Below are 26,892 nucleotides of genomic sequence, written 5' to 3'. Positions count from 1 at the left end.
GTTTTTGTTGTTGTTGCTGTTGCTGGAGCAGCTGTTGTTGGTGGTTTGGGGGTCTTTGCAGGAGAAAATGCTCAACGCTGAGCATCGGAGTATCTTGTTTGTGGAACAGCAAGGAGTCCAGTGTCACTCAATTACACAATCTGTGAGTTGGGAGCATAAGATAGAAGACTGGATAAACTGGGATAGACTAGATTATGAAGGATTTTGAATGATAGAGAGTTTTCTATTTAATCCTGAAGGTGATAAGAAGCCACTGGAGTTTATTGAGTGGGTTAGGAAGAGTAATGTGTGATATAGTCAGATTGGTATTTTAGGTAATTCACTTTGATGGCTGAATGGAAGATGGACTGGAATTGGGAAGAGACTTGTGGCTGGCAAACTCACTAGCAGGTTATTGCAATATTCCAGATGTGAGATGATGAAGGCCTACACCAGAGTGATGTCAGTGTCAAAGGAGAGGAGGCGGGGGGGGGGGGGGGTTGAAAGCTGTTGCAAAGTGAAATAGACCTTTGCAACCATTTGGATATGGGGAGTGAGAGATAATGAGAAGTAGAGGATGACACCTAAGCTGAAGGTTTAGGGGATTGAGAAGATGGCAGTGTCCTTGACAGGAATAGGTAAGTTTGGAAAGGGGGAGAGCATGGGGAGAAAGATGAGCCTGTTCTTGGACATATTGAGTTTAAGAGTTTACAGGGGGGTGGCTAGGTGGCGCAGTAGATAGAGCACTGGCCCTGGAGTCAGGAGTACCTGAGTTCAAATCTGGCCTCAGACACTTAACACTTACTAGCTGTGTGACCCTGGGCAAGTCACTTAACCCCAATTGCCTCACTTAAGAAAAAAAAAGAGTTTACAGGACATCCAGTTCAAGATGTCTGAACAGCAGTTGGAGATGAGAGATTGAAGGTCAGCAGAGAGGTTGGAGCTGGATAAATAAAGAATCATCAATAAAGAGATGATGTTCAAAGAACACAAGCAAGTAAGCAGAGGAAAAAATAAAGTAGTAATGACTTGCAGAATAACAAAATATGCAAAACAGCAACATCTATGCAAATATAGACAAGTAATAAAACCACACATAGTTAAGCCATAAAAATTTCTCGGGTGAAAAGAGGTCGAGAGTGGAAAACGTTTAAGAAGCGCTGCTCCAGGAATCTCAGCTGTTGAAGTCTGAGGCGGAAAAGGCATTAACTCTGGATTCAGTCTTCTTTCTTTACTTGAACCAAGAGTCTTCTTCGATGGAAATGTCTGCTTATAAGCCATTGTCTGGTTCAGAGGGTCTTTGTTCTACTGAGAGGTGGTCTCTTTTTCTTAGAGTCTAGTCAGTCAATCAGAATTTATTAACACACCTAATATGTGCGATGCACTGTGTGAAGAAAGGCAAGAGATGGTCCCAGCTCTCAAGGAACTCACATTCTAATGGGCAAGACAGCAGTCAATAAATATTTATTAATATTTTAATATTTAATAAATATTTATTTATACAAGAAAGACAAAAATAAAACAAAAAATGCCTGGAACTTTCTCCTTCCTCATCTTTGCCACCTGGCTCTCTTGGCTTCTTTCAAGTCCCAACTAAAATCCCGCCTTTTAATTCTAGTGCCTTCCCTCTCTTAATTATTTTCTTTTTTATTCTATATGTAACTTATTTGTATAGATTTGTTTGCTTGTCTTCCCTAGTAGACTGTAAACTTCTCAAGAAAGCTTACTACCTTTTGCATTTCTTTCTATCTCCAGTGCTTAGTGCAATGCTTGGCACATAGTAGGTGCTTAATAAATCCTTATTCACTGACTGCCTGATTAAATATGTGTTTATTGTTGTGATTTTGGGATGCAAAATGTCTTGTATGTAATTTAGACCTGTGGTCATCAAGCAGTGCTTTAACCCAGTGCTGATTGTTGCTTGTACTATTGGTGTATCTTTGCTATGAATGGTATCTTAATATGATTACCTGGGATGCTAAAGATTAATCATCTTTATTCTGTTAGGTACTTGTACTTATTTTGATGTGTGCACCATGGCTAATTTTGCAAGGGATTATAAAGTTTCTGATACCGGAGAGGAATGTAGCAGATTACTAAACTAGGAAGACAGAGAATGCTGATATCTCCCCCACCTGACTTCTGAGAGGCATGGAAGCTAAGACCATTTTGGAAATGATAGTTTCTTTTTTCCTCTCATTCTGAAAGGAGCAGGAAGCTGAAAATCTTGAAAGGAGCAAGAATGGAACAATGCATGCAGGGTATGACAAAACTTCTGCAATGATGATGTGCTTAACCAGAAGGGAGTGAGAATGGGAGAGCTGACCACCTCACAGTGCTGGCTGTTTTTTACCACTGAACTTGCAAAAGAGAAAAGCAGGCACAGGAAGGTATATATTGTAGTTATTCCCTGCCTGTTGTGAACTAGAATGGGTAAACTCCTAAATCCTTATCTCCTAATTCATGCTGGCTTTTACACTGAACCCACTTCTCATCCCTTGTCTCTTTTAAACTGTCTTTTAGTTTCATGCATTGACTAAGTGTTCTCAAGAAGTCCTGGCTGGTCTCAGAGCCAGGAAGATGTATGTAGGTCCAGATTCTGAAACGACCTGAATGTGTGACCCTAGGCAGATCACATAACCTCTCAATGCTCTGAGCCAACTCTCTAAGAATAGGTTGCTTTGGGAATTTCCTAAACCAGTAAAACCATACATTCAGCCTCAATATCTAAGGTACATACTCTTTTCCACACATATTATAATTTGTTTTTTTTTAATTTTTATTATTTTTTATTTTTGGTGGGCAATGGGGGTTAAGTGACTTGCCCAGGATCACACAGCTAGTAAGTGTCAAGTGTCAGAGGCTGGATTTGAACTCATGTCCTTCTGAATCCAGGGTCAGTGCTTTATCCACTGCACCACCTAGCTGCCCCTACATATTATAATTTGTGAGAAAGGGCGTGGGAAGCATGTCCTTTCCCTGACATGGGGAGAAGCAGTATTCTCATGCCAGCTGGCTCACACCATAGTGGAATCAAGAATAGCAGTGATCACCAGTCTGGCCCCATGCCTTGCTGTTCACTCCAGCTAGTCCATCTTGCATCCTGGGGGTCCTTGGGCCCTGATCTCTCAGGGAAGAGCACACATCTCCATTTACAGGGAAACTTGTGCTTCCTCAGCCCCTCAGAAACAAGGACCCTTGTTCTTCCCTCACAGAGGGAGGAAGCAGAGAGCCCAAATACACAGCCTGGCTGTTTTCTCATCCCTAGTGGAGCGTGTCCTCACTGGGTGTTTTTCTTGGCTAGGAAGATCAGCTAAAGATTTTCTGACACCGAGGCCCATTTCCATGATCAGTTTCTCAATTTCTGCAAGGCAACGACATAAGGAGAGGGAGCCAATTAGGTAAAAGAGGCAGCATTATGTACTGGGAAGACTTCTGGTTAGGGAGTCAGGAGAGCTGAACTCTAGTCTCAGCTCTGCCACTAACTAGCTTGTGACCTCCAACAAGTCACTTGCTTTCTCTGACCCTCAGTTTCCTCATCTGTAAAATGAAGGGGTTTGACTAGATGACTTCTAAAATCCCTTCCTTTTCAATGATTTTATGTAAAGGAATTGTAAAAATAGGTCTACAGGTCAAACTGCCTCCTTCCCTTCAAAATCTTCATTCTTTTTTTTATTTAATTTTTTTTTCTTTTTTGCAGGGCAGTGAGGATTAAGTGACTTGTTCAGGATCACACAGCTAGTAAGTGTCAAGTGTCTGAGACCGGATTTATGAACTCAGATCCTCCTGACTCCAGGACTGGTGCTTTATCCACTGGGCCAACTAGCTGCCCCATAGTTTGATCTTCATTCTTTTTTTTCTTCCCTTTAAAATCAAGCTCAAAGAATTAATTAATACCAATTAGCCCTAGTGGTACTTTAACCTAATGACCTCATGGCTGGGCTCAGTCATACCTTCTCTCTGTTCTCAGAATTCTGGGTTGGGGAATGGAGGAGAAGGAGCCAACAATATGGGATCAGGGCTCTTAGACATCTTAAAAAAGAAGGTACTGTCTAAATTTGCATTAAATGGCAGCATAGTCAGATTAAGGGTTGAATTTATGTAACAAATGGATTGACCCTGTGCAGAGCCTGGACTGGTTGGTTACTACTTCTATGGTAACCATTTGGTTCTGGTTTTCACAAGGTCCCAGAGCCATAACAAGGATGAGGCAGCTGGAGCATTGTCCCAGGATACACAATTTATAGGGTACTTATGGCACCATCCAGAAACCCACTTTCTTCCCATGCTTCCCTCAAGTTCCCACACCTTCATTCCCTTCCAACCACTTCTTCACCCCACTCTTAGAAACTTCTCCATCAGATTGTAGTCCTTCAGCAGTGTAGAAATCTTGAAGTATCCCAGGGCTTGCTTCCTCTCCTTCTACTCCCAATGGGGCTGTAGCCCAGGCTAATACTTCTACAATAAAGGTTGCTCCTGCATGATTTATTTATTGTCTTTTGGTAAACTAGAATTCCAGTGACCTGAATATGAATTTTTGCTTAAGTACAATAAAACTTCCCTTCTCAGGGCCTCAGTCTTCTTATCTGAAAAATGAGAGGACTGGGCCAGATAACTTCTTAGGCCCTTTCCAAATTAAAAAAAAAATCCACTTTGTTTTACTCTAGGATAGTAATCAGCATATATACATTTATACAAAGGTACTTGCGGGTTCACACACATTGATGTCAACAGAACACCTTTACAATCCTTCAAAGGTTGGGTTAGGTACTCTCTCTACTCACACAGACTGCAGGCAGTGCCTCCATGATTTGGCAGACAGTTTTTGAGAGCTGATAGTTTTTAGGCCAAAAATTTCATCACCCTGAGTCCAACTTGGTAAAGAGCCTCCAAATTAAAATAAGCCACTCCTTGGCCAGGAGACACAGTCTATCACTGGATTCAAACTTGAAACTTTTCCAGCTTCGTTGAAACTGCTAGAGGCTATGTATGGTTCCCTGGTATTGTCTTTGAGAAAGCAGGGTCACCTCCATGATGTGAGGAGGCATTAGGGTAGGATGTTGGAGGACCACTATGGTTGGTGGCAGGGTTCCCAGTGGCTTAACAAATACATCCTTGGCTTCTAGCCCTGGAGATTGTAAGTCTGAGCTCATCTGGGTGGTAATTACTTAAAAGGATACCTCTCCTTCTTAAAAGGCTATACCAGCCAGGCCAGGCAATGGAAGAAGCACAGTCAGACAGCAGTTCATCTGAAAAAAACAATTGAAGGCTTTTTGTGGGTCAACAATAGGAACGAAAAAAGGAAATATGATATTGGACTGCATTAAGGAAGGCGTAGCTTCCAGAAATGAGGAGGTGATAGTCCCTATCACTGTTAGACAGCTAGGGCTATGGTATTCAGTTCTGGGTACTACATTAAAAAAAAAGTCTTTCTTCTTATTATGAACTTGACAAATATCAACAACCAAGAGCATTTCTTTATGCAAAGAATAGAAAAAGAGGAGTATGCATGGCATTGTGAATTTCTATTACCTACAACATATTTTAAAAAACAATAATAGCTAGCATTTATATAGTCTTTTAAGGTTTGCAAAACATATCACAAATAGTATCTCATTTGATCCTCCTAACAACCTTGGGAGATAGGTGCTAATATTGTCCCCATTTCACAAATGAGAAAACTAAGGCAGGCAGAGGTTAAATGACTTGTCTAGGGCCATACAGCTGGTAAATATTCGAATCCTGATCTTAACTAATATATTTCTTATCCCATGTCAAAAAAGACATATATGTATATATACACACATACATACAAAAATGTATATTTGTATGTATGTGTTTATACAATATTTAGTGCACACATGTATGCATAACTTTTATGGATATATAGTTGCACATATATGTGTGTATTGATGTGTACACACACACACACACACATATATATATAAACATATACAAAATTTAACTCAGTACTTCCTTGTTTGTGTATCATCTGGAACCTCCTATTCTCCTGTGTATTCTTTTAAATGTCTCATTGACATTCTTTTCTTTCTTATCTTCTATTTATTTTTATTTTTGCAGGGCAACTGCCCCCTGAAGAGCTTTTTTTGAAGAGAGAGAGTAGTAGAGGAGAATGATAGTGATATTTTTTTTTTAAGAAAATAAGGGGGCAACTAAGTGGCGAAGTGGATAGAGCACTGGCCCTGGATTCAGGAGGACCTGAGTTCAAATTTGGCCTCAGACAATTGATAATTACTAGTTGTGTGACCTTGGACAAGTCACTTAACCCTTTATCACCCCCCCCCACAAAAAACCCTCTTCATTTAAAAAACGACATTGTCAAACAAAACAAACAAACACATTGACTGTTTTTGAAGATATGTTACCTTCTGCATTTCTTGTCCAATGTTTCTCTTCCAAGAGGTAGGAAGCAAGTTTCAAAATCAATCTGTGCTGTCTTCCATCATTCAAACAAAAGCTCTGTGAAGTCAGGGATTGTCTTTCTTTTCGCTTGCATTTGTATCCTCCGTGCTTAGCACAATGACTGGCTCATGGTAAGTGCTTAATAAATGTTTGTTGTCTTCTTGTCTTCCATAGTTGTGACTGGTCATGGCAGTGATCGGAGTTAAGTCATTCACAGTTGTTTTCTTTTACAACATTATAGCCATTGTATAAATTGTTCTCTTGGTTCTGTTAACTTTACTCTGCCACATTTTATAAAAGTCCTTTTAGTTTTCTTTGAATCTGCTGCTTTAATAATCTCTTATGGCAGAATAATATTTTATGATATTAATATATCATGCTTGGTTCAGTCATTTCCTAATTGACGGGAACTCCCTTTGTTTCCATTTCTTTGCTACAACAAAAAATCATTGCTATTTGTTGCTAATTAATTTTGTGCATATGAGTCCTTTCACTCTTTCTCTTTTGGAGGGGGATATAGACTGAGTAACAGTAGGTTAGGTAACAGTGGGAGTAACAGATAAGTCAAAAAGTATGCAGTTTAGTGACTTATAATGCTTTCCAAAATGGCTGCATCGATTCAAAGTTACTCTATAGTGCATTAATATGCCTCTCCTCCCAAAGTCCTTCCCTCAATTATCATGATCCATTTTGGGGTGGGGGGTCATTTTTGCTAACCTGATAGTTGTGAGATGCAAAGTAATTTTCAATTTGCATTTTCTCAAATTAGTAGTAACTTGGAAACTTTTTTCATATGGTAGTTAATAACTTGCCTTTCTCATGAAAATTGCATATCCACATCCTTTGACCATTTAGCTATTATGTTACGTCTCTCATTCTTATATGTTTGTATCAGTTCCCTACTTATCATGGTTATCAGATCTTTGTCGGTTTGATTTGCTGCAAATATTTTTCCCAGTTATCAGTTTCCTTTCTGATTATTGATTTTGTATGCACAGAAACTTCAATTTTATGTTGAGATTGTCCATATTAGCTCCCTTGTTTAAGAACTTTTCCTCTTTCCATAATTGTAAAGATACCCTCTTCCCTTTTCCTTAAATTTGTTTATGATATGACCTTTTATATCTAGGTTATGTTTGCATTTGGGAACTTGTTATAGTATTTGGTAGGAGATGTTGGTCTAAACATCTAATTTATGCCATGCTTTCCAATTTTTCCAGCAGTTTTTGTTGAATAGGGAATCATTTTCCCAGCAGTGAGAGTTCTTTAGTTTATCAAACACTACTGTGTTCAATTGCTTATGAGTGTTGCATACCTCATCTGTTCCACTGATTCACTTTTCTATTTTTAACCAATACCGAATAATATTAATGATTACTGCTTTGTAGTATACTTTGAGATTTGGTACTTCTAGTCCACTTCTCACCCTCTGCTTCCTTCCCACTTTTTTCATGATTTCCTTTGAGATTCTTGACATTTTGTTTCCCCAGATAAATTATGTTATTATTTTTTCTTATTCTATAAAGTAACTCTTTGGCAGTTTGATTGATGTGGCACTAAATCTGTAAATTAGTTTAGGTTGCATTGTAGTTTTTATTATGTTGGTAGGGTCCATCTGTGGACAATTAATATTTCCTCTATTTAATGGGGCAGGTAGATGGTGCAGTGGATAGAACATTGGGAATCATGAGAATCTGAATTCAAGTCCTCAGGTCCCTAAGGCCTTAGACACATACTGTGTGACCCTGGGTAAGTCACTTAACTCTGCCTTGGTTCCTCATCTGTAAAATGAACTGGAGAAGGAAATGGCAAACCACTTCAGTATCTTTGTCAAGAAAACCCCAAATGGGATCACGGAGAGTTGGACACATCTGAAACAACTCAATAACAAATTCTGTATTTCTTGAGAACATGTTTTGTAGTAATGTTAGTAGAATTCCTGTGAGGGCCATCACCAGTTGTCCTCACTTATGTCCTGCCAGTGGATTCTTATGACTCTGGGGGAAAGAGTGAGGTTGGTGACCTTGTACTGTTCTTGCCTCACTTAAATCCAATTCACTTGCAAGTCAAGACATCACCATCCTGATGTTACTGGTCCTCTTCAAGAATATGTGTGTGTGTGTGTTTGTGTGCATATGTGTGTGTTTTGGTATAGGTGTCACGTTTTTTGGAAGGATATTGCTAAACTGGAGGGCATTCAAAGGGGGGCAGTGTAGGATGGTGAGGGGCCTCAGGGTGTGGTTGAAGGCACTAGAGGATGTTTAGCCCAGAGAAGAAGAAAAGGCTCATGGAAAAACCTTGGAGGGCCAGACTTGTTGCTCTGCTTGTCCCTACAGGGTGGAAGTAGGAACAATGGGTGGAAACTGAAAAGAGACAGATTTAGGCTTGACATCAGGAAAAACTTCCTAAAAATCAGAGCTATCCCAGAGCAGAATGGGCTACTTCAGGAGGCAGTGGGATCCCTATCACTGGATGAGGTTCCTTCTCACTCTCTGACTTGGTGAAGGGGTTAAGGTCACTCTCCCCATAGCCTGTCCGTCACGGTTAAAGATCAGGCCTCTCATCTCTGATCGATACAGTAGACTCTGTGCATGCGTCTGGGACCCAAACCCTGTATAGAATCATCCTGCCCCAGGTCTGAGAGTCAGCACTGGCTCTGGCAACAGAGGACCTGGATTCAAATCTTCCCCTGATATTGTGACATGGGGCAAGTCACTTAATCTCCAGGGCCCTCAGTTTTCTGCTCTATAAAACAAAAAGGTTGTCCCTTCCAGATTGAAATCTTTGATCCTCTGACCCAACTCCTACATCCTACACCACACACATTCACCCCATATACTCGGCTGTGCCCAGAGCTGCGCGTGCCTGTAGTTACAGGGAGGGCCTCCTCTTCATAATGGTGAATTCCAGTGGCACAGAGCAGGGCCCTGAGGAAACAGGGGCAGGTATTTCTTTTATTTCTTTTTAATGAATTTCTCTTGTTCTTCCTACTCTGCATTGAGCAATAACACCTTATGGTCCCCAAAGTAACAACCTCAGTTTCCACCAGAGGATTTCCACCTCTCCTCCCAAGGCCCACTCCCATTGTTTTCTACCCATGAGACGACCGGGTTGGTTGTCACCCTTGTCAGAATGGCTGCTCTTGGCAAAAATGTGCAAAACGAGAATGCTGTCCCCGTTCCACTCTGCACAGATGTTGGCCTGTCACGTGGCTGAAGACTAAACGGTGCCCCCCTACCCTACCCCCAGAGAAAACCATCTGCTGAGGCCCCGCTAATTATTGCAAGACTGGCCTTGTCTCACTTTAAGGGGAGAGTTCATGCTGTAGTGGTAATGTAGCCCAGGCCCCGCTGAGCTTGGTTCAGGCAGGGGGTCCCCAGCTGGGTAACAAGCTCCCCAGCTTTATTGAATTTCTCCTCGCCCAAGCCTAGCAGCTAATCACATTTAGCTTCAGCGGCCTCTGATTCCCGATGACCTATTGGGGAAGTATAGACCCCATGTGAGTTCTCTTCTTTCTCCCCCTCCCCCTAAACCTCCATTCCCCCTCCTTGATGAGTAACTATCAAATCTCTACCTCCTCCCCTCCTCTCCCTGCTTCATCTACAATCTCAAGGGTCAGGTGAGGAGGGTCAGAGATGATGCTCTTAGGATGCAGAATCTGGCCTCCTTCTCCTCTCATTTACCCTGAACATCATTAATAATTGTGCAGACCATGTGGCCAAAAAGGGCACAGGCCACACAGTTCAGGGGGCCCTAGCATAGGAGTGAGCAGAGACTTGCTGGCTTGTACTTTGGCTGAGATTTCTCAGTGTGGGCTTAGCACTTCCACCCTCATGTCTTAGCCCCACCCAACACTTCTGCCTTGATTTCCCCAGTCTCCAAAGAGGAAAGAAAGGGCCTTAGGACAAGGTGACTGTACTTTGTGTTCTGAAGCCCAGGACCACACAAGAAATAGGCTGGCAAACTGTTCTCTTACCCCTACAACCCCTTTAAGCTGCCTCTAGCACAGGGACACTGGAAAAGTGAAAAGAAAATATGATCCCCTGACTTCTTTGGGGCCAGAGTGTGACACCAGGAAGGAACCTTGGGCATTAGCAAGTTTTTAGGAGTTCAGACCATTGCTGCTCCCTGCCCTGCCCCTCCTCCAACTCTATGGATATCAGTATAAATGGGAGAGGAGGTGAGAGACATGAAGAGGTCAGTGTACTTGAGTGGATCTGTGGATGCTGGTGTCTATCTGGGTGTCTCTGCCTATGTGAATGCTCATTGTGTAGCCCATGTGTATGTGACTCAAGATTACTGAAGAAGGAAGATGTGGCTCATTTAGGTAATGGTGGTAATGGGGCCCTCCCGCCATCTTCTGATGGCTCAGACTCTGAGAGTGAATAAGGGTCACTCAGAGTTCATGTGTCCAGGTGACTTCTGGCCATGGGCTCCTTGGTGGGCAGAGGCAGAGTTGTGGAGGGGAGGGCAGGCTCACACCCTGGTCAATGGGGTGATAAGGTCTGGTTTCTTCTAAAAAAGTCGGACCTGGATCCTCCTCTTGCTGCTCACCTCTCCCTTCAGTCACCCATGGTTTCACATCCTCTGACATGCTGCCTGATTCTACCTATACACACAAAATTGGATTGAATGGCAATTTTGAATTTGGGCCTTTAGAATGATCAGGTGTGGGCTATAAGGGGCTATCTGCCAAGCAGACCCCCTTCTTGAGAGCTGGGCTAGCATATCACACCCTGCCCCCAGGACCCCCTGGCATAAGCCCCTAGGGTTCAGACCATGGCTGCTCTTGTCTCTACTCTACTACTTCATCCCAAGAAAAGGATAAGCAGCACAGGTTACACTCCAGGAAAATGGATCCGATTTCTCTTGTCCTGTAGTAGAGCCTGGCTTTTGTATGTTGGAGATTATTTTGATGCTGGAGGGAGAAGGGGAAGATGCATAGTAACTCCAGGGTATAGTCGGCTTTAGGACCTCTTTCTGGGTTTCTTGATCAGCTAAGAGTGGTCATGAATGCCAGCTGCAAGCAAAGCCCAGTAGGACACACACTGGATAGAGACAGAAACAAGGGGAGAGCTTTCAAAAGAATTATATTCCATTGATTGTAAGCTCCTTGAGGTCAGAGATTGGTTTTCTAAAATTCTGCCTTTGTATTCCCATCACCTGGTACAATGCTTTTTTTTTTCTCCAAATAGTATGCATTTAATAAGTATTTCTTAGATTGAACTGTTGGATACTTGAAAATATAGAGGACACATGAGAAGTAAATTCTTATTTATTTATTTATTTACCTATCTATTTATTTATTTTTGCAGGGCAAGTAATTGGGGTTAAGTGACTTGCCCAGAGCCACACAACTATTAAGTATTAAGTGTCTGAGGCTGAATTTGAACTCAGGTCCTCCTGAATCCAGGGCCAGTGCTCTATCCACTGCACCACCTAGCTACCCCGAGAAGGAAATTCTTAAAAACACAGAGCAACCTACTGACAAGTTCAGACTTTATATAATACCTTAAACTTTGCCAAGCACCTTACATACATCTCATTTTGGTCGCATGACAACCTTATAAGGCGAAGTCTGTTCTCTCTGTTCTCTGTCTGTCTCTGTCCCTATCCTCCCTTCTCCTCCTTTTTCTCCCCTCCTCTCTACTTTCCTCCTTTCCTTTCTTTTCTCCTCCCCTCCTCTCTCTTCTCTCCTCCCTTCTCTTCCTCCCCTCTTCTTTCCCTTCCTCCTTTCTTTTTTCCCCCTCTCCTCTCTCCTCTTCTCTCCCTTTCTCTCTTCCCCTTTCCTCCCTTCTCTTCCTCTCACCTCTCCTGTCCTGTCCTGTCCTGTCCTGTCCTGTCCTGTCCTGTCCTCTCTTCTCTCTCTCTCCAAAGAGGACCTTGTATCATCTCTCATAGAAGAAAGACTATGTCTCCTCTCTCAAGCTCTGCCATCAAGACCACCCCTCGCACATGCATCCAACACTGAGCCACCATTCTCTCCACCGAGGAGGAGAATCTTTGGTAAATATTTCCGCCTTGAATCTAGGGTCCTATTCAGTCTGATTCTCCTGACTTTTTCTACTCTTTCCCCCTTCTCTTGAGCTCCCTTTCATGTATTGTCTCCTCCCCCCCCCCATTAGAATGCAAGCTCCTTGAGAGCAGGGCTTCGAACATAATATGCACTCAATAAATGTATCTATCTACCATTGGTATTCTTCTTTACGTTATTATTATCACCCCCATTTTAAAGATGTGGAAGGTGAGGTAAAGTGATTTGCACAAGGACATACAGTTAGGAAGGGTCAAAGACAGGAGCTGAACCCAGATTTTTCTAACTCGAAATCCTGCCCTCTGTTTACTTAGCCAGCAGTTCTCAAAGTGGAGTCTGGGGTTGCCCGAGAGTCCCTTAAACCCTTTTTTTGGGGGGGGGGTTAAAACTCTCTGAAAGGTCAAAACTATTTTCATAATAATACTAAGATGTTTTCATTTCTAATGTGGTAAAATATTGATAGATATAACCCACATAAACAAAAGTTCTTGGGAGGTCCACAGTCTTTAAGAGCATAAAGCAGGTACGGAGACCTAACCCTAATTCCCAAGGCCAGAAAGTTTGAAAACAGCTGTACTAAGCCATGCTGCTTCTTGTTAAGTCCAGAGGGGATGTAGAGGAAAAGAGCCTTCAGTTAGTGGAGTTAAGCACTTCCTGGAGCTGAGTTCCAAGTTGGGTTTGGGGGTAAAAGGCCTAGATTGGGTGAGAAGTATGGAAAGGGTATTCAAGGTCCTCTTCTTTTTGTGAGAACACTCTACGGACTCTCAAAGAAGCTGGCAAGGGAATGAGGGGTACTAGGAGCTAGATGCGAATATGGAAGAGAGTGCCCAACCCCCTCTTCTCAGTGGCATCAAATTGGGGGGTAGCCTCAGCAACCATGACGAGGAAGGATAGTTCCTCCATTTCTCTTTTGATCCCTACAACAAAAGAAAAACTTGTTCCACCTTAGTGTCCTCTCCTGCGTTCCTTCATACCCTCCACCCCACGCCCCCCCCCCCAACCCTCTTCTTCTGTTCTCCATCCTTCATCCTGGCTGTGCTGCAGAGTAGGAATTTGTGGGCCCCAGCCGTTCTCTCCCAGCTGCATCTCTGTGGGTAATGGGGCTGTGACAATTTTTCTAAGTCCTGCTTGTTAATGTGTCACTGTACATTTCTCTTGGAAACATCAAAGGACACTGTGCATCCCCCACCGTTTGCAAACAGCAATCGAACAAGACAGTGAGGCTGAGGCCCCTGCCCGGAGCAGCTGGAACATAGGTTTATAAAATTACAGGGAATGCATAGCCACAGACATCGCCTGCTGTCTGACTTCATTACAGGGGCAGCCTTGGTGTGGAAGTATATTCCAACAATTTGGGAGATTAGGATGTGACATCCTTCATTATCTGTTTGACATAAACAGAAAAGAGATTTTACTAGAAAAAGTCCACATAGCAGAGAGGCAGAAGCTCAGAGGACCCATAATCTGGAGGAAAAAAACAAAACAAAACTGCTGAAAGAGACAAAAGTCTATAAGGGAAAAAATAATTACATTTCACTTATTTACAGGCAAAGCAGCTGCTGAAATTCTAATCTAGAGGATGAAATGTACTCCCTAAAGGGATATTAGATGTTGGTGAGGGAAAGAACCTGGATATGGGACTCCTAGGTTCCATCTTTGCTCAACTGCTGACTTACTATGGGACCTTGAACAAATCCTCTAAGCTTTTATTGCCTCAATTTCCCCATCCGCAAAATGGTGAATATAAAATTACAGTGCTTTGTGGTCAGGGGCAGCTAGGTGGCGCAGCGGATAAAGCACCGGCCCTGGATTCAGGAGGACCTGAGTTCAAACCCAGACCTTTGACACTAGCTGTGTGACCTTGGGCAAGTCACTTAACCCTCATTGCCCCCCCCAAACAAACAAACAAACATACAGTGCTTTGTGGTATTGTGGAAAGCAGGTAGCATTTGAAATGGTAATAATTAGGCTATTCTATGTCACATAACTAGGAATCCTGGTTCTGTTATGATATTATATGTGACATTAAGCAAATCACTTACCCTTCTGAGACCTCAGTTTCCCATAAAGTGAGGAGGTTGGAGTGGTTGATCTCCAAGGTTCTTTTCAGCTCCAAATCTATCATTCTATGATCTGTAGTGGTTGAAAAACAACAGGTGCACAAATGTGGAATGTAAGCTCCTTGAGGACAGGACCTGATGCTGTCTCCAGTGCCCAGTACAGGATCCTACACATAGCAGGTGCTTAAGATATATTTGCCAAATTGGATTAAGTTCAAAGTATAGACTGTTCAGCAATGAAACACAATAGACAGAGTGCTGGATGTGTCAGGAAATCTTGAGTTCAAATCCTGCCTCAGACACTTACCTCTATGACCCCGGGCAAGTCACCTAACTGCTGTTTGCCTCGGTTTCCTCATATGTCAAATGAGCTGGAGAAGGAAATGACAAACCTCTTCAGTATCTTTGCCAAGAAAACCCCAACTGGGGTCACAGAGACTCTGACGTGACTGAATAATAACAAATGGAAAGTGCTTGGATAAATTAAGGCAGCTATGTATTTATATATAGCTATATATAAATATATATACATACAATACATATACATATAGACATACACACATATACATACATATATATGTGTATATATGCCTAGCTTACGTGAATAGTATTCCATTTCATGCACACACACACACAATTAAGTCAGTCTTGTCTTGACCAAGAAAGTTAGAGAAGTTTGGGCTGTGCAGGGGCAAGGGGAGAGGGCATAGGGGACGCTTTTCAATCCCCATCCTTCCACCAACTGTTCGATAGCCTTTCAGTGGTGAGAAGATGGTTTTCTAAAGCCCTTCGAAAGGCATGGTAATGAGAGGTTAGATTTCAGGCCATCTCCCCGACCGGGAGGGCTCCGCTCCCACCTCTGACTGTGTGGTTTTCATTGAGCCTTAAGAAGTGTGTGAATGTGGAGGAATGTGATAAACCCGCGAACTGCCCCAGACCCACCGCCCCCACTGCCTGGAGTGGGGAGTGGGGTGCGGTGCGCGGGCAGCTAGACCCCTCAGTCTTTCTCCGCACCCCAGCTTCCCCGGTATCGATTCTGCAGGGGTTGGGGGCCAAGGCGGGACCTCGGGGAGCAATTGTGTGACCCAGACCGCCTCCACCGTGGGCCCAAGGCCCAGTACTCGGGCTCGCGAGGAGTTGGGGGAGGGGGAGTAGTGGTGAGGCTCCTAACTGGGGACACGCAGCACTGTTGCTGCTGCTGCTTCTAGGGTTGCTTGGTCCGGCTCCCGGGCGGCCTCTCGGCCTCAGCTTCCCTCGGGCTGGGAGGGCGTTCAGGCAGCGGCAGCAAGCAGCGAACTAGCCTGTTGTTTTTCCACGTCATTTGCTCTCCAATGTGTTATCAGGGCCCGCCCGGCCGCCGGGGTGAGGGTGGAGGTGGGGATGGGGGTGGAGGAGGGGGTACCGCCGGGGCTGAGCGGGTCCCTCCCTGTAACAAGCGATTGTGTGTTCTCGATTTCCTTCGGAGATGGTGAGGGAGAGAGGAGGGAGGGAGGGCTGGGATTGGAGGCGGGGGGGGGGGCTGTCCTGGAGAGGGGTAGGGGTATTGAAAGGGGGGGGGGGAGGGAGGCGAAGTGGGGAGGGGGGGAAATCCCTTCTTTTCCCGTGGCCTCGTCCCGAGCCAATCTCCCCCTCGGAAGTACATGCCATTCCCGGCGCGGGAAGGGGTTAAAGGCCTCCCTGAGCTCAGAAACATGCAGGTGTCCCACGGTGCCAGATACAGACGCCTAAACTGTTTCCAGCTCCCCCCCCCTTCCTTTTTTTTTTTCTTTTTCTTTTTCTTTTTTTTTTTTTGCAACAAGTCTGTGGGTCGGCAACGGGACAGAGGCAGCGCAGCAACTCGTCGATCACAGGCATCGAGGCTGCTCTACAACTTGCTCGGTGGAGAGAGCACAGGGCAGGAGTCCTGCTGCCGGGGCCTCCAGGGAAGCTGCTTTCTCTTCAAATTAAGGGGTGGGGTAGGGGCGGATTGCTCCTGAAACCCTTTCATCTGGACAGTTGAAAGCTAACCAGCCTAGCCTGACTCCGGGCAGTGGAAAAGCCTCGCTGGGGTTGGAAGGGGCAGGTGTATCCCAGTCCCTTGGAGGAAAAGAATTGAAATCCAGGGTGGGTGCTAGGCCGCCTCTAGCTGGGGGGAAGATTATTTTTTCCCCTTGGAGAAGTCTCTGCGAAGGGACCATGTGGTCCTGGCGCTTGTGGGTCTGTTGGGGACCTCTGGCTGCCTTGTTGCTCCTGGAGATGCCACCGGTGGGGCAGGCGCTGCCTCCTATTCGGTATTCTCACGCTGGGATCTGCCCCAACGACATGAACCCGAATCTCTGGGTTGACGCTCAGAGCACCTGCAAGCGGGAGTGTGAAGCGGACCAGGTGAGTCTGAGAGTCGGGATGGGAGAAGAAGCCCCACAGTATCCTGGGGAGCAGGGAAGCCTAATGGATCGCAACACTGGCCACAGATAATGTATGTAACGTGTGGGCTCAGCCAGATTTGAATGTGGCTCGGGGACACTGTGCGCCCTAAGATTGTCCAGGTTAGATGGTTTCATGTTATTTTTTAAAATACAAACTTTGGAAAGTTGGGGAGAAATGGAAAAGGTTGGGAAAAGAAATGGGAAAGGCCCCTTCGTACCTCCCAGAAAGATGCTTATCCATTGGGTCCTGACCAATGTTGGAACCTCCCTGCCTGCAGCTGCTTGCCTCCACCCAATGTCTAGTGGAGTCCGGGAAAAGATGTAGTCAATAATTAGTGAGTAAGTAGTGGGAGGCAGAAGAGCACCGAGGACAAAAAAAGCCCCTTGCTTGCTGCGGCTGCTGTTTTTGAGGGGGCTCATTCTGGGGGAGCCTTGGCTTCCCTCCCAGCACAGGTCAATTTCTGAAACCAAAAGTAAGGCGTTGGAAAGAGTCTGGCACCCGGAACCGGGAGACCTGAACTTGACTCAAGTCGCTGTTTCTCTGAACCTCAGTTTCTTCAACTGTGAAATGGGGGTGATAACACCCTGCCTCTGGCACAGGGTTGTGGGAAAGGCAGTTTGTTAAACTAAAGTAATGGTGAATGGGAGTTGTTATTCCCTCCTAGCAACCCTTCGTTAGTTTCCATAGCAAAAATGAGGAAGTATAGAACATGGAGGCAGTGTCTTGTGGTAGAAAGAGCCCCGAATGCGGAGTCACAAGACCTGGGTTTGAGTCCGGACTCTGTGTGTGACTTTAGGAGAATATCCCTGCACTTCAGTTTCTTGATCTGTAATATGAAGTTCCTAGATGATCTCTGTAGCTCATTCCAGGGCAGCTAGGTGGTTCAGTGCATAGAGCCCTGGGCCTGGAGTCAGGAGTTCAAATCTGGCCTCAGACATTTACTATTTGTGTGACCCTTCACCCTGTTTGCCTCAGTCTCCTCATCTGTCAAATGAGCTGGAGAAGGAAATAGCAAATCACTCCAGTATCTTTGCCAAGAAAACAACAAATGGGGGTCATACAAATTGGACTTGACTGAACAGCAGCTCATTCCATCTCTAAATTATATGAGAAACCTGTTCAACTTGGGCCCTTCTAGTTACTGGTACTTAGTTCTGCCACTAATTAGCTGTGTAACCTTGGACAAGTCACTGTTCCTCCTCTGTTACCTTATCTATATTTAACCAGATTGATTGAGCCAAATCATTTCCAAGCTCTCTTTCAGCCTTAAATCTTATGATATCTAAGGGTCCTTTTGGCTTTCTTTCAGCTAATTCAGTGATTCCATGAGTAATTGAATGGCACAATGGGTAGGTAACTACCCTTCCCAGAGCTAGGAAGACCTGGTTTTAAACCCCACCTTATGAATATACTTGTTTAAGCCTAGGCAAGTCGTACAATGTCTGACACATAATTGCGGTTGTGTCTGACTCTCCGTGACCCTGTCTGGGGTTTTCTTGGCAAAAATACCAGAGGGATTTGCCATTTCCTTCTTCAGCTCACTTGACAGATGAGGAAACTGAGGCCAGAAATTGACCTGTCCAAGGTCACACAACTAGTGGTTTGCCATTCCCTTTTCCCAGTTCATTTTACAGGTGAGGAAATTGAGGCAAACAGGGTTAAGTGACTTGCCCAGGGTCAGACTGCTGAAAAGTGTCTGAGGCCAGATTTGACCTCAGGAAGATGAGTTTTCCTGACTCCAGTCCCAGTGCTCTATCCACTATGCTTCCTAGCTGCCCTGGCACATAATAAGTGCTTAATAAATGCTTGTTGACTGCCTGCCTGACAACTGGGTGCTCCAGGCAACCTTCTCTGAATACAAGTTATCAAGAAGATACCAACCCTGCATTGGTGGAGGAAGTTTTGCTTGTGCATTACCTATATCAATGAAATCACAGTCCCTATTATTCAATATGGAACAGTGGAAAATATGCTATTTCTCGAGTAAGGGGACCTGCCTCTGGCTCTTGTGTGACTCTTGGGTAGTCATTTAAACTCCCAGAGCCTCAGTTTCCCAATCTGCAAAATGAAAGAGTTAGATAGATGACTTCTGACCCCTTCTGGTTCCAGAGCTACGATCCTTTCAATCTGTTAAGAGTAGCAGGCTCTGGAAGCCTGAGACCATGGTCCACTGTTGCCTGGCATTTATCTTGAAATGATTTCTCTTCGTGCCCCAGGCTGAAGCAATTCCAGGCCAACTGACCCGGTGCCTACCTAGCCTGAAAGGCCAGCAGATAGATGGAGGTCTTGGGCATTATGACCAACTCCATGGCTCTGAGCCTGAATCAGGAAACATGCTTGGCTTTCGGACTTTTGGGTGTGGGGGAAAAGTAGCCCTCTCTCAACCCTCTTCCTTCATCACAACTATTTCACTTACACCAACAGAGTCAGAATAGTAACAAGGGCTTCCCATTTCCCAAGTCCAGGGCCCAGTTGGGACAAGTCCCCGGACAAGTCAATTGCAAACAACACAAATGTTTCATGTTGGCTCTGAGAAATAACAGAGATGAGAGGATGTATTTTCAGAGGCTGGGGACCTCTCACCTGGCTTGTGGATGGGCAAGAAGCCTGGTTGCTCTGTTGGTATGGATGTGGACTGCATTTGGTCAAGGTTTGCAACAGGTAATATTCAGGGATGGAAAATAACCACGTGGCCCCTGCCAACTCTGCATGTCCATCCATGAGGGTGCACACTTCAGATCACAGAGCTAAAGTTGGAAGGGACCTCAGAGGCCATGTAGTCCAACCCCCTCATTTTATAGATGAGGAAACTGAGGCCCACAATCACAAACACAGTAACCTTCAGGAGTGGAATTTGAAAGCAGGTCCTTAGACTCCAGAAGCAGTCCTTTTGCCACTGTATCACATGGATGGCTGAAGATTTGGAGTGATCTTAGTTTCTCTCTGATAGAAATTTAGCAGATGAACCGGCTTACATTCAGCCTACACTCCCAGCAACATTTTCTTTTTCTTTTTCTTTTTCTTTTCTTTTTTAGGCAATTGGGGTTAGTGACAGCTATTAACTAAGTGTTAAATGTCTGAGGCCGGATCCAGCAACATTTGCATTTGTAGGTCCTCCTTTCACGGACTTCCAAGCCCTGAAGTCCATTATTGAGCACTAGCTACCTGTGAGATTCAATGGCCGTAAGGAAAAGGAAGCGAATGGTTTCCTTCCACTTTCTACCACATTGCCGTCTTTCCTGATCTCCCTCTCACCTGGTTTGACTGTAGTCAAACCTGAGAGCTTCCCATCTTAGGTGAAGTTCCATTTCTTTAGAGGAAGAGCGTTCTGAAGTCCATGGGGAGATTTCAAGGGCTGTGTGAAATTGGATGGGGAAAATGTCTACATCTTTATTTTCACCAGTATCTAACTGGTTTAGCATTTCCTTTGCTTAAAATAACAACAACAACAACTACATCATTCTGAGGAGGGGTCCATTGGCTTTACTGGACTGCCATAGAGATCTATAACACACACACACACACACACACACACACACACAAGACTAAGAACTAGTTTAGAGAAAGGAGGGTTAGGGATTGGGACTGGAGCGGTGACTTCACTGGCATAGGGATTTACTTGGTAAGGAACGTGCCCCTACCAGTTCAGGCCAGCACTTCTGGTCTTCAGAGAGTTGCCCAGATCACCAGTGACTTGCCCAGGGTCACCCAGCTAAAGTGGCTACCAAGCCAGCTCTCTCTTCACTGTGGCATCTTTGGGGATCATCTAGTCTACCCTTCTCACTTTACAGTTAAGGAGAGCCAAGCCCAGAGAAGTAGCCTGCAAACATCCATGGTGGAATTGGCCAGTCTCTTTTCCACCGCACTACAGACGCCTCTCTTTAGGGAGGTCTGGGGCTAATAAGGTCTGTTACCCTCAAAAGAACAAAACAGCCATTCTTATCAGCAGGAGGGGAAAAAACAGCTCCACCACCCCCACCCCCGGGAAGGCCAGTTGCAAAGAGGCGGGAGAGGAACTAGTATTTTTCCCCTCTTAGCTGAAGTGGCATTTCAAAGGGGCTGAAATCAAGGCAGGAATGAAAAGCCGCAGGTAGTATGTGGGCCGCTGCTTGTTTACGGGACTTACTCCTGGAGTAGCTCCCAAGGCAAAGAAGGATTAGGAGCAACACCTGCCCGGTAGGTACGAAGTGTTATTGTCGGAAAAAACACCCGTGAAAATCTTGATTGTTTCTGCTCTGAGAGTGTGTTGCTAATTTCGAGGAATTAAACTAATGCCTTCCGTGCGTGACTCCGGAGAAAATCAGAGGCGATTACGTCCAGGTTGGTAAATCCTCGCTTACGCCCTGGCTGACCTTTGCTTTGGGAGGGATTGACTGCGGCTGTTTTCTGGGATGGATTATTCCGTCCCTCCCTCTCTCTCAGAATGGGAGCCTACGTCAGAGACCTGTCTAAGCAATCCGATTGAGTTATCACAGAGCCAGCCATCCCTGTCCTATCGTTTCCTTAATAATAATAACAACAACAACAATAACAACAATAATAACAATAAAAATAAAAACCACGAATAAATAGTGATAATAACTAGAGTTTAGATAACATCTTAAGGTTTACAAAGTACTTTACATGTTATCTCATTCAGTACCTCCTGGGAGATAGGCGCTATAATTATCCTCCTTTTGTAGATGAAGAAACTGAGGAACAGAGATGTTAAGTGACTCACACATCTAGAAGGTGTCTGAGGAAGAATTGGAACTCATTTTCCTGACTCGGAGTTCAGTGGTCTATGCACTGAGCCACTTATCTGCTTTGATAACAGGGACAACTCTCCCTAGGGCCTCAATTTCATTGATCTGTAATTTTATGGATCAGTTTCATTGATTACCAAAATGGGTAAGTTAAATGCTTAGGCAGCCCCTCGGGATAGAAACAAATTCTTGGATGCCCAGCCTAATATCTTTCTGGTTGTCTATTCTGTTTTTCTCTTGTAAAAACTGGGATGATTCGTGTTTCATACATTTATTTACTCATTCATTCTTCAACAAACATATATTAAGTACCTGTTGTATACTGGGCACTGTTCGAGGTACTGGAGGAGGCTCAGTGTCCAAGACCCAGTTTACAGCTTCATGGAGTCTAAACACCAGGAGCCAGTTAAGCATGTCCCTGTGATGCCCAGCCACTACAGAATTCACTCGCTATTAATCCACGTATTAGTTTAATTCCTCGAAATTAGCAACACAGTCTTGGAGCTGAAACAAAGAAAGATTTCATGGCATGTTTTCGACAATAACACGTCGTACCCACTGGGCAGGAGTTGCTCCTAATCTTCTCTGTGCCTTGCCTGCTACGTCCAGGAGTGAGTCTTGTAAACAAGCAGCAGTCCACGTACTACCTGCGGCTTTTCATTCCTGCCTTGATTTCAGCCCCTTAGAAATCTTGGATAAGGACAAACTTAAGTTCCTTCACCCTAGGCTTGTGGGCACTTTTCCCATTTTCCCCTAGGAGAATCACAGGATCAGAGATTTGGAGCTGAAAGGGACCTTAAAGGCCTACTCCATAATTATTAAGCATCTGCTATGTGCTAGCCACCGGGCCAGGGATCCCAAGACAAAAATAAAACATCCCCTCCCCCCAGGATGCTCTCTCCCCCACCTCCCTTCTCCCTCCCTTACATTCTAACCTCCTTCTGGTTGGCTCCTTCCAGGAGTGTGAGACATATGAGAAATGCTGTCCCAACGTCTGTGGCACCAAGAGCTGTGTGGCTGCCCGGTACATGGATGTGAAGGGCAAGAAGGGTCCTGTGGGGATGCCCCGAGAGGCCACCTGTGACCACTTCATGTGCCTGCAGCAGGGCTCTGAGTGTGATATCTGGGATGGCCAGCCTGTCTGCAAATGCAAGGACCGATGTGAGAAGGAGCCCAGCTTCACTTGTGCCTCTGATGGCCTTACTTACTATAATCGCTGCTACATGGATGCTGAGGCCTGTTCCAAAGGCATCACGCTCACCGTAGTCACATGTCGTTACCACCTTACCTGGCCCAATACCAGCCCCCCACCACCAGAGACCACTCTGAGCCCTACCACCGTCTCCCCAGAAACTCCCATGGTGGACGTGGCAGCCCCAGCCCTGCTCAATCACCCTCACCATCAGTCAGTCCGTGTAGGGGAGACGGTGAGCTTCCTCTGTGATGTAGTGGGCCGCCCTCGGCCAGAGATCACTTGGGAGAAACAGCTGGAGGACCGAGAAAATGTGGTCATGCGGCCCAACCATGTACGCGGCAATGTGGTTGTCACGAACATCGCCCAGTTGGTTATCTACAATGCCCAACCCCAGGATGCAGGCATCTATACCTGCACGGCTAAAAATGCCGGGGGGCTCCTTCGAGTAGATTTCCCTCTGTCTGTGGTGCGGGGGGAGGTGTCAGCCTCAGAGCATGGGCCAAATGGGACGGCCTTCCCCATGAACGAGTGCCTGAAGCCACCTGATGGGGAAGACTGTGGGGAGGAGCTGACCCGTTGGCACTATGATGCCCAAGCTAATAACTGCTTCACTTTCACCTTTGGCAATTGCTACCACAATCACAATCACTTTGAGACCTATGAGGCATGCATGCTGGCGTGCATGAGTGGACCCCTGGCTGTGTGTGGTCTGCCTGCCCTGCAGGGCCCCTGCAAAGCCTATTCTCCTCGCTGGGCATACAATGGGCAGACCGGCCAGTGCCAGTCATTTGTCTATGGAGGCTGCGGGGGCAACGGAAACAACTTCGAGAGCCGAGAGGCTTGTGAGGAGACTTGCCCCTTCCCTCGGGGGAGCCAGAGATGTCGGGCCTGCAAAGCCCGGCAGAAGCTGGTGACAAGCTTCTGCCGGAGCGACTTTGTCATCCTTGGCAGAGTCTCAGAGGTGACGGAGGAGCCAGATTCTGGACGAGCCCTCGTGACTGTGGAGGAGGTACTGAAGGATGAGAAGATGGGGCTGCAGTTCTTGGGTCAGGAGCCATTGGAGATCACCTTGTTGCACATGGACTGGGCCTGCCCCTGCCCCAACATAACTGTCAGTGAGGCCCCACTCATCATTATGGGAGAAGTGGATGGTGGCATGGCGGTGCTTCAGCCAGATAGCTTTGTGGGGCCTTCTAGCATCAGGCGGGTCAGGAAGCTTCGGGAGGTCTTGCACAAGAAGACCTGTGAGCTCCTTAAGGAGTTCCTTGGCCTTCACTGACCCCCTTCTCTTTGTGTACCTTTCCTCCATAGTCCTCTTTTACCCCTTTCCCCCTTCCCTGAATCACCTTCTTGAGCATAAATACACCTGGCATAGTTAGGACCAACCCTGAGTCTTACTTAGGCCAATAAGAAAACTTAAAAAAAAAAAATCAGTCAGCAGCAAGTCACCATTTCCTGAGCCTGCTCCGGAGAAGAAAATCTTTAGTCCCGTTAATTTTGTTTAGAAAAGGGTCGACTTCTCCTTTAGCCTATCTCCATCCTAGTGATTTAAGAGCCAGCTTGGTGATGTAGCCAGTTTTCCCTGGGGGTCTCTTCAAACCTTCCTTGGTAGCCTCTGCCCCTGTTCTATTACCCCTAAATAAGGCAGACTTGTGGGTTCTGTAACTCTGTGTGTGTGTGTGTGTGTGTGTGTGTGTGTGTGTGTGTGTGAGAGAGAGAGAGGGAGAGAGAGAGAGAGAGAGAGAGAGAGAGAGAGAGAGACTAGATGAGCTGGAAGAGTTGTTGTGCTAAGGGAGAGGGAGAGAATAGGGAACAGTTTGTCCTGGCCTGCTGTGGCCATGTGGGGGCAGAAATACCTTGAGTTAAAATGGGCGTGGCTGCCTCTGGGCTAAAATCCAGGATTGGTGGAGGGGATGTTGGGGGATTGGGGGAAAAGGGAGAGTCCTCCACTTTGAGAGCAGAACCTAAAACTTGCCCCAACTGGAGGCTAATGGGAACTTTGGAGGGCAGGCCATCCCTCTCTCCACCTGGTGGGTGACCCAGTTTTCATATGTGGACCAGGTGTCTTTGGGTGGGAGCTAGTCTGTGCTTTGGAAAAACATACCCTGGGGTGCTTAATGTTACAAAGACATCAACAGGGTACGTTTTCCTTCAGCTTGGCTTCTAGAGAGAGCTGGGGAGGCAGACCCAGTTCTGTTCTGGCCCATCTCTCATTGCATCCCCAAAGGAAAGGTAAACAACACCCGAGAAATCTCTAGCAGAGGCAGGGCAAAAGGGCCTGTTGTTTAGTTTCTGATGTCCGTCACCCCATTATCCAGCTTATGAGGAGCTCCATTTCTGTATTCCCTCCCCAAGACTCCCACCGATCTCAGCAAAAACTAATTCTCACAGCTTCTCCAGGGCATTGTTCCAGCCAGTCCATGCAAAAATGCTAAAACCCCAAAATGGAGAACAGAGGACTCTAGGACATAACCTTTTAAGAGATAGCAGGGCATATTTTACTTGCCAGGCTATCATCCCCACATTAGTGCAGGCTCCCAGTTGGGGAAGGCCCCTGCCTAGATATAGCAGACACTCTCATTTCATTCCATCTTATTCTAGGTACAGGTTGAGGGGGATATACATCAGACCGAACCAGAGCAATTCTTGGAGATTTTCCTCTTGGATACCATTTTTTGTCTCATTTCATAGGTAGGGAAACTGAGGCATGCGATTTCTTCTTTTTTGCCCAACAAGGGTCCTGGAATAGATGTCCTGATTTTTTCCCCTAGCTGAGAGCTCGGGCCTTTTTCCAATAGCTTGCTCTGTTAGGAAAATAAATGGGACAGAAATATGTCAGTGTGAGTTCTTGGTTGAGTGTTCCCAGGTGCACATGACTTAGCTATCACCTGTATCTAGTCTAGCAATGCCCCCCCCCTTTTGCCCTTTGATACACACACACACACACACACACACACACACACACACACACACCGTTTCTGAACATTTCAAGAAGATCAGAAGCCACTTTGCTTCCCTTCCCTGTTGTGAAAGTGACATGGGAGACAAAAATCTGTTTCTAGATAAAGATATGGGAGAGGAAAGGAGGAAGAAAGGTGGAAGGGAAGAGAAGCCTATTTGTTTGAGGGGATGGAAATGTTGCTCACTGCTACCATCTGGTGTTCAAATTGGGAATCAGTAGGATATTAGGCAGGAGAATCAGAGCTCACTAGAGAAAGAAATTGAGACCCAGAGAAACATTGTCCAAGAGCATTAACCGTGAGTGCCTGACTTCATAGTAGGTGCGTAATAAGTGCTTGGCTGATTGATTGATTGATTGATTGATGATCTGAGATTAGAACAGGAGTCTTGAAAAATTAGGACCTCAGAAATCATCTTAGGTCATTTTACAGGGAAGGCACCTCGAATGATTTATTGTGGTCAGTCATTATGAACAGGATTTGTCACGTGATCATGGGATTTCTCTAAGGCAGCACACCTAAAGGAGTGATCACTTGTTCTTTAACTATCACCTCTTATCTCATCAGGCCTTCATTTCCTTCTGCTGAATCTTAAACAGAAAGCTGAACAGTGGAACATTTCTGAGTCAACAGCTCACCATCCCCACCCCGTTCTTTGCACCGCACCCCTCACCCCCTTCTTCATCAGGAGAGCACAGAGGGCAAGACCTAAGATCCTAACAAAAGGAGAGGGTCACGGTGGAGAATTTCTCTGTCTTTCCTGAGTGTCTGGAGAGAAATATAATTAAAAGGTTGAAATATTTGTCTGCTCTTGCTGTTTGGGCATGGAGCAGAAAGGTATGATATTTTGCCATGGCTGCTTTACAGTGGGAGGGGGGCTGACAAGGGCTTAATCTCTTTCCCTTTGACATAAGGCATTAGTTCCCCAAAGCCTCCTTCCCCAGTTGTTCTGAGGCCTTTGGCATTACCAAGAACACCAAAAGGAAGGAAAAATGAGTTTTATTGGGACAGCCAAACGACCCCTCAAATAAGTTTCTCAATAGGTAGACTTTGGGGGGAGAAGATGTACAAAGTACCTGGGTTTTGGAAT

General features: G+C 45.4%; 1 protein-coding gene across 2 annotated transcripts in view; it reads left to right on the top strand.

The window, feature by feature from the left end:
* WFIKKN2 (WAP, follistatin/kazal, immunoglobulin, kunitz and netrin domain containing 2) overlaps positions 1-26,591 on the top strand; it is a 32,247-nt gene extending 5,656 nt beyond the window's left edge. The window contains exons 1-2 of one of the 2 annotated variants that reach the window (XM_044004146.1): positions 16,259-16,860; positions 22,607-26,591. In XM_044004146.1, coding sequence (XP_043860081.1) covers positions 16,672-16,860; positions 22,607-24,121 — 1,704 coding nt within the window. In that variant the 5' untranslated portion in view covers positions 16,259-16,671 and the 3' untranslated portion in view covers positions 24,122-26,591. Of the gene's footprint in view, positions 1-16,258; positions 16,861-22,606 lie in introns of those variants that run through there. The other variant, XM_044004147.1, reaches the window with a different exon arrangement.
* Positions 26,592-26,892: the final 301 nt, after the last annotated feature.

Source organism: Dromiciops gliroides, chromosome 4 (assembly GCF_019393635.1).
Source record: "Dromiciops gliroides isolate mDroGli1 chromosome 4, mDroGli1.pri, whole genome shotgun sequence".
In the NCBI taxonomy this organism is placed as follows: Eukaryota; Metazoa; Chordata; class Mammalia; order Microbiotheria; family Microbiotheriidae; genus Dromiciops; species Dromiciops gliroides.
Note: the sequence above shows the minus strand (reverse complement) of the source record. Positions and strands in the feature narration are given on the sequence as shown.